Raw genomic sequence first — 7,465 nt, 5'->3', positions numbered from 1 at the left:
TGGACTCTCTCAAGCAGTTCCCTGTCCTTCCTGAACTGTGGGGCCCAGAACTGGACACAATATTCCAGATGCGGCCTCACCAGGGCAGAGTAGAGGGGGAGGAGAACTTCTCTTGACCTACTAACCACACCCCTTCTAATGCACCCCAGGATGCCATTGGCCTTCCTGGCCATGAGGGCACAGTGCTGGCTCATGGTCATCCTGCCATATAAATGGCATGAAGAGGTATTAAAAACAAAAACAGGTTATGAACTTAGATTGAAGACAAATTTTACACACTTTATTAGTGGAAAGTAAGATGTATTCCTAGCAAGTATTTCAAAGGGAAAGTGCCTTGCCCATTAATGTCTGAGTGTCTGTTTGGTAAAGTGGAACGTGAATATCTGTGAAACCCAAGTGAAAACATGGAGCTATGGAAAATATACAACATATATATATGAAGATAAGCTCTAAACTTCTACATTCCCAAAGAGTTCACGTTACTATTTTCAGATATACCTACAGTTTTATCCTATCCGATCCATGGTTTAAGACATCTTCAAAAATACGCTCAGATAGCCTAGAAAAAACTAAACAGAAATCCACTGAGAGAAGAATAAGTTCTTTCTTTTAATGTCTTTTATGACATCTGCTAATAGCAAATAACATATTATTACGCTGCAGTTTTGCCTAAGAACCCAGTGTGAAAGACATTAGCCTTTCATATCACTGAGAAAGCATTAACTTCAGCAAAAAAAAAGTGCCTGCTGCATTCACCAAATTTAGCAGCCCAGACTTCAATGCTGCTCTTACAGAAATTGAAGAAACTCTCATTAATTCCAAGGGGTGAAGGGTTGATTGTGAAAATCCTAAATATGTTTTACTAATAGAATTCATCTTGTTAATAAGCTGGCATGTGAACCCGTTTTTTCCGGTTGCTGAGAGCAGCTTGTGGTTTGCTTTTATTCTTTCAAACACAATTAGCAAAGCACTCCAGCAGCTGAATAGACCTATTCATTTGAACAAATTATTCCTTGGCAGGATTTGGCTGGGGTTTTTTGTTTTTTTTAAATCTCCCCAAAACTCTCTCCCATCGTGGTGCAGTCAGAAGAGACACAAAAGCCTGCCTGTCATTAATCTTGCCTGCCTGTGCCTGAAAAAAGACAAATGGGATGTACACTGCTGAATACGTTACATTTTCAGCGTGTCTCTTAGTGACATGACTGAATTGCTCGCTTCTCCCAACCCTTATCTTAGCTGGTGTACAATCCTAATTAAAAGTCTGACGCAAGGAATACACATAGGGAAGAGTCTGGCACGGATGTTATGGATGAGATGATAAACTTTATGAGCACAGATACCTCCCACGTAGCTTTTGTAGTTAACTGTTGGAGCTCAAACAGTTGCTCTTATGTGGACCATTTCCCATTTCAGAGGGCTGAAAATAAAACAGACTTGCCCTTTCTAGTAGGTAGTAGCATCTTGCTGATCTAATTAATCTATGTAGCCCATTCTTTCACTGGGATAACTTTACAAGCAAATCAGGCTCCAGTTCCCCAATCCTGCTGCTCATTTTCAGTGTGAAAAGGGCCGTGGATAGGATAAAACCCAGGCATCCAAATCACAAACAATGCTGTCATGTAGTTAACACAGCAGAAATATTTGTTTAATTAGTTACATTTTCAGCTTTTAAATGAGAAGAAAAAACAAGCCACGGGTGGTCTGTAACCTCAGAAGAGCAAATATCCCGGGCTGTAAAATCATCCCAGCTCAGAATACTGGGTTGGACATAAAAAAAGCACTTATTGAATCCTAAGCCTGAGTTAGGAACAGAAGGTGCATTAAGAGCTTCCAAACTGCAGCCTACCACCAATTCATTAAGCGTTCAGCATTATTTAATAAAAATGGCTTATGCATATACTTCAACTGAAATGCTATTTATTCATAAAGATTTTTAACTAGAGTATCTGTTGGGAGTTATTCACACACCAGTTCAGAGATAGTTTCAAATTCTTCCTCCAGGTTCCCATTGCTGTCTGCCTCACCAAGGCTGTAAGTCTGCAAGCAGAGCTTATCCTGTATTTTGCAATTAAACCAATGATCTCAAATGTTTTACACAGCCAGGACATGTTGCTATTAATGACTTGATAATGCATTAACATTGAAGAAGTGAGAAAACTGTTCTAATTTGTGTAATAGCATTAAAGTGATACTACAGTCCTTATACCTGAACCCCAAATTGGAATGGATTTTTGAAAAAATTCCTCTTCTTTTTGGCTACTTTATCAGAGAAGTCAGTCTCCAGGCAGGCATAAAATGACAGTCAGGCTTTCTACAGAACTAAAGGATGTTTCTGGGAAAAAATCATGACACTATTGAATGCTGAAACGAGGGCTGAACAGACCTGATGCTTCAGCCCTCAGTTCTTTGGGTTACATTAACATGACAGTAACTGCTTTTAGTCTCTAAAAAGTGGTGACCAGGCAAACCAGTAATATTTGCTAACGGACTCGGGCAGCTGTTGCAAGGGGATGTTGCAATGCAGACAGGGAACATCATCATTTTTAGCCTCATCCTGTGCAACCACTACCTACCAAATACTTAAGATGTTTTCTCAGAACCTTTCTACCACTCTTATTTTCAGTGCTCTGTAGTTAAAAGGTGCTTAAGGAAGCTTTTTCCTTCATAAGAGGGATTCCTGGAGGAGTCAGAGAAATCGCTTTTTCCACACTTTCCTGGCACAGGTTATTCCACCTTCCTCACTTCCACAGCATAACATTTATGCAGAAACAACGGCAATTTCTGACCTGAGAAAGATATATACTCAGAACACATTTTTCTCTTTTTCGTGTGATTCCACAGCTGGAGATGAAGATGGCCAACACCCTTTGACCTGTTACTCCTCTAAGGGCCATATGTGTTCTCCATCTGGTGACCGGACAGCTGCTGCTTTAGGAGTTTGCCCTTTCTGTCTCCCTTATCTTTCCTTCTGTCATCTGCTTATTTTCCATTTTTATTATATTCTTTTTTGGTAGATAATAATGCCTTTAGGATTAGTGCTGGCAAAACGCCAGGACAAAATGGCAGCACTAACGACTTTTGTTTGAGTTAGAGTCACTGTGAGATAAATTAGACCATGGACTGGGGGCCCATTTTCCCATGACACTGAAAAAATCCACACAGAGAAGCAGAAACACTGAATGCTTCAAGTCCAAACCTCCCTGAGTTGATCCTCTTGGGACACAGCCTGCAGAAAAGGATGAGGATTATATTTCAACACCCGTGGATAGGACTTGAGATAGACTGCAACACTGACTATCTTCCCCCAGAGTTTTTGTTTTCAGAAGCAGAATCCAGCAGAGAAAAATCCATCTCTGTCACTTCCCACCCACTCAGCTGAAGGACCTCTCCCTCCCAAGCTTCCCTTGGAGGACACAGCCTTGCTCAGTGAGTGCCCAGGCCAAAATTGCCACTTTCTCTGCACGCTGCCAAAAGAAGCACTGCTAATGACATGCCCACTACCACATATCTTTCAGAGAGGAAGACCTTCAGTTTGGCTTTTTATTTTTCCCAATTAGTTTTTAAAATGGATTATTTTTCTTAAGCCTGAAGGCTGCCCTGAAATGTTTCTCCTTTGAACACAGCATCAGGACAATCAGCTAGGGGAATATGAAGTATCTCTTTCCCACTGTCCAAAGAGAAGAAAGGTAATATTCATCATAAATTATGGAAAGCCAACCACATAGTTAAAATTCACACATTGTTAATGAAGCAACATCCCTAAGGTTTTTTATCATGCTCAACCCAAGGCTACCCCTCTTAAAGAATCTTTATTTTCCCATTGGGTTAGGAGGCTGTGAGAAAGCAGGTAGGGGAGGTTCTGCTGAGATCTATATAAATTAAGCACCCATGTAATACCAGGACACTCTGCATTTGAAACCAAACCTCCACAGGGAGCCCCAGATGACTTATGGCTTCCACCACGAGCTTCCCGTGCATCAAGGACTGATGTTTCAGATGTCAGGAAGCTGTGGTAGGCGTACACAGACCACAAGTCCTCTCTCTGCCCCAAAAAGAAGAGACTGAAAAGGATGCAGAAAGCCAGGTAAGAAAGGAAGAGTTTGGAAAAGGAGGAGGAGTGGCAGCAGCAGGAGGGGCCCCATGCCACTGCCTGGCCCTAGCAAAGATTGACATTTTTGGGTGAGAGAGTGCTTGGAGCAATATTAAAAGCTCCGGATCACAGGTAGGAACAGGATACAGGGAGAGGCAACCCTCAGAGCCAGGAAGAAGGTCACAGATGAGGCGGCAGGGAGGCCAGGCACCCGTGCAGCTGCCCTGGGACAGCTGGGAGCACAGCCAGCACGGACTGCTGATTGCACAAGCAACCATGGAATGAGGAAAGAGAAATGAGGACTGCTGGCAGTGGCTATGCAGCTGTGCAAGGCATCTCCGCAACAAACACATTAGCCTCCAAAATCTCCCCCCTGATGGCACGGGGGGATTTGTTCTCTCATGGATCCACTTCTGCTTGACAGTAATAGGGCTTGCATCTATCCAGCACCTATCAACACTCAACTTGCATAGGGTTTTCAGTGGGTCCCCATCCTAAAGAACAGCAAAGCATCCCCTTGCCTGCCTCCAAATCCCCCAAAAACAGCATCCTGAGCTCTTGGCAGTTTAACACTTTTCTCATCTGGGGAAATGTCACACTGCCTAGACTACAAAACTGTGGATGCTTGGATCTTTAACATTCAAAATCATGCTTCTCACCAACCACAACCAAGAGCACATGGCAGATTTGCAAGGTACATAGCTTGCTAAGTGACACATGCAAAAGGGCACATAGAGGGAAAAGGGAGGAACAGCACAAATTACAGTCTCACTCCTTCTTCAAAACTCATTTAGCAGGTTCTTCAGAGAGTGGAACCTTGTCCTCAGCAGTTGGTGTTTCTCCGCTAACCCAGGGCAAAGAATGCCAACAGAAGACTATTTCTGCCTGCCTAGACTTTGAAAGTTTCACAGGAAAAATAAAAGCCACTGTTGTGATTAAAACTTAACATTTCAAGTAAAATATTTAAATAAAATACATTCAAGTTCTAAGAAGCACAGGTTTTCTGAAGACAGCTGAGGTTATGCAATGAACTGCAGGAATGGTAATTTATTAACACAACATTCAAGTTCATCAGCTTGTGCTTTGAACTAAAGATGATGTGTCCCTCCATCTGTGAGGCACACAATGCTTAAAGCAAAGAGATGAGGCAGGTGCCTAAGTGGGAGGTGGCAAATAAGGGGTTTGGGTTGCTTTCTTGAGTTTCAGGCATAAATTCCTAGCTCTCATTTCCTATAGCTAAAGACTGATCAAACTCACTTCAAGCCTCTTTTCTTTGCAAGTGTATTTGGAAAGTTTATTCTCCACCATGGGAAAGGCCGATTGTCTGGGAAATACTTGTACCAGCATGCAGAAAACCCTATAGGTATGTGCGATACATTCTTGCTTTCACAGAACACTCTTCTATTAAACCACCTAACAAACTAGCTTAGCAGTTGCTCAAAAGCAATTTTCAAAGGCATCTTCTTCCTACATTTGGAGAGATTAAAAAACCCCATACTTTCCCATATCCATCTCTGGAAGACAGTGGCACTCCCCCAGGTTTAGAACAACTTGCAAGGACTACGCTGATGCTTTAGACAGTTTAAAATAAACAGCAGCAACCTAAATATGCTTAGTTGGGAAATAAAGACCACTTTTCTCATTCACATCAAGAAAAAAATTCTTCAGATGCAATACAGAGAGTGTAACTTCCTGAGATTAGAATCTATTAAAAAAAAATATTGTGAGAAAACAAAAAAGAAGAGTATATTTCTTTGCTTGTTAAAAAAACAAGTGACTGGTGGCAGATGGAGAGAGACCTGGCAATCTGTCTTTCTGCTGATGAACAAGGGGATGAGCACAGGACTGTCTCATCCGTATTGGTCATGGATGGTGCACAGACCTAGTGCACTGAGACAAAGTCTATTCTTGCTATTTGCATTATCCACAAAAAAAAGAAAAAAGAAAAATAAAAAAAGAAAAAAAAAAGAAAAGAAGAAAAAAGAAAAAAGAAAAGAAGAATCATGGAATCACAGAATGGTTTGGGTTGGAAAGGACCTTAAAGATCATCCAGTTCCAACCCCCCTGCCATCAGCAGGGACACCTTCCACTAGACCAGGTTGCTCAAAGCCTCATCCAACCTGGCCTTGAACACTTCCAGGGAGGGGGCAGCCACAGCTTCTCTGGGCAACCTGTTCCAGTGTCTGACCACCCTCACAGGAAAGAATTTCTTCAAAATATCTAATCTAAATCTACCCTCTCCAGCTTAAAGCCATTACCAAAAGAGATTATATAGGCAACAATGGGATTTTACAACTGAACCCAGGTGATTCTGTCCTGATAAGGTCTCACTGCTAGTTTTGCTTTAATTAGGGGCATGTTTTTGAAGATGCTAAGAGCCAAAGCCTGTCATCAGGTACTTACATAGTCATCCTCATGCAGACCTTGCTTTTGAACAGAACTTTTCACTTCCAGGGAAAACTTCTCAAACTCAGGCTTCACGGTCCTCAGCAGAGTGATGGTTTGGAGGTACGAGTATGCCTTCTTGGCTTCCAAGTCATGTTTGTCTCCTCTTCTCCAAGAGCCATTTCCTAAGGGGAAAACAAGCACATTTCCAACTCCAAATCAGATACCATTACAGGATTGCCACCCTTTTTCCACCCAGAAGTCCTCTCTCCTGCACCTTAGCGAGATGGCAGAGTACAAGGGAGACTGAACCTGCTCCAAGACATGCAGGAAACTAGGTAGTGAGGAATGGCTGGTGGAAAGAAAATGTGCCAACAGAAGGACAACTTTAGTCCCATGCTGTGCTTACTTGTTTTTGAAGGGTGGGATGAAGCCTAAGCATGAGAAGACATCTCGAAGCAAAAAACATGTGCCAGATCTCGAATGCAGAGATATTTAAGTTAGAACAAGCGAGGGAGGGAAGATTCAACCACAAAGTTTTTGTTACCATCACTCCACCAGCAACGCTCTTGGACAGTCAGAAAGGCACAAGTAAAGTCAATAGTATGATCATCACCCCAAATGGGAGGCAGATGATGCAACTACTTCTTCCACAGCTTTCCCACTGCAGTCAAGGAGAAAACCATGTGTGCAGTGGCTGCCAGACTAGTCCTGCTCTCAGTGGAAAAGAAACACTTAGAAATAAAATGGGATCCTATGCCTACAGTTATTTACATGTGTTTTTTGTCACAGCAGGGGAACAATTTAACCCAGACCACCAGGAAAGTAATCAGATTTTTTAAAAGCAGGATAGTTGACTGGTTGTTAATTAGCAGAGGAGTCCTTCTGGCTACCAAAGCCTGACCTTAGCAAGTCTCAAGACCCTGATCCAAAGCTTCCCAAGATCAGGGGAAAGGTTCACATTGCCCTGGACCAGGTTTTTTGCTATTC

General features: G+C 42.3%; 1 protein-coding gene across 1 annotated transcript in view; it reads right to left on the bottom strand.

Annotated features, from left to right (window-relative positions):
* Positions 1–6,660, bottom strand: part of NPR3 (natriuretic peptide receptor 3) — a gene marked incomplete at its 5' end in the record, with an annotated part of 30,397 nt that extends 23,737 nt beyond the window's left edge. The window contains one exon of the mRNA XM_010173830.1: positions 6,494–6,660. Coding sequence (XP_010172132.1) covers positions 6,494–6,660 — 167 coding nt within the window. The remainder of the gene's footprint in view (positions 1–6,493) is intronic.
* Positions 6,661–7,465: the final 805 nt, after the last annotated feature.

Source organism: Antrostomus carolinensis, unplaced genomic scaffold (genome assembly GCF_000700745.2).
Source record: "Antrostomus carolinensis isolate BGI_N321 unplaced genomic scaffold, ASM70074v2 scaffold51918, whole genome shotgun sequence".
Taxonomy (NCBI): domain Eukaryota; kingdom Metazoa; phylum Chordata; class Aves; order Caprimulgiformes; family Caprimulgidae; genus Antrostomus; species Antrostomus carolinensis.
This window is presented reverse-complemented; position numbering and strand designations above follow the sequence as displayed.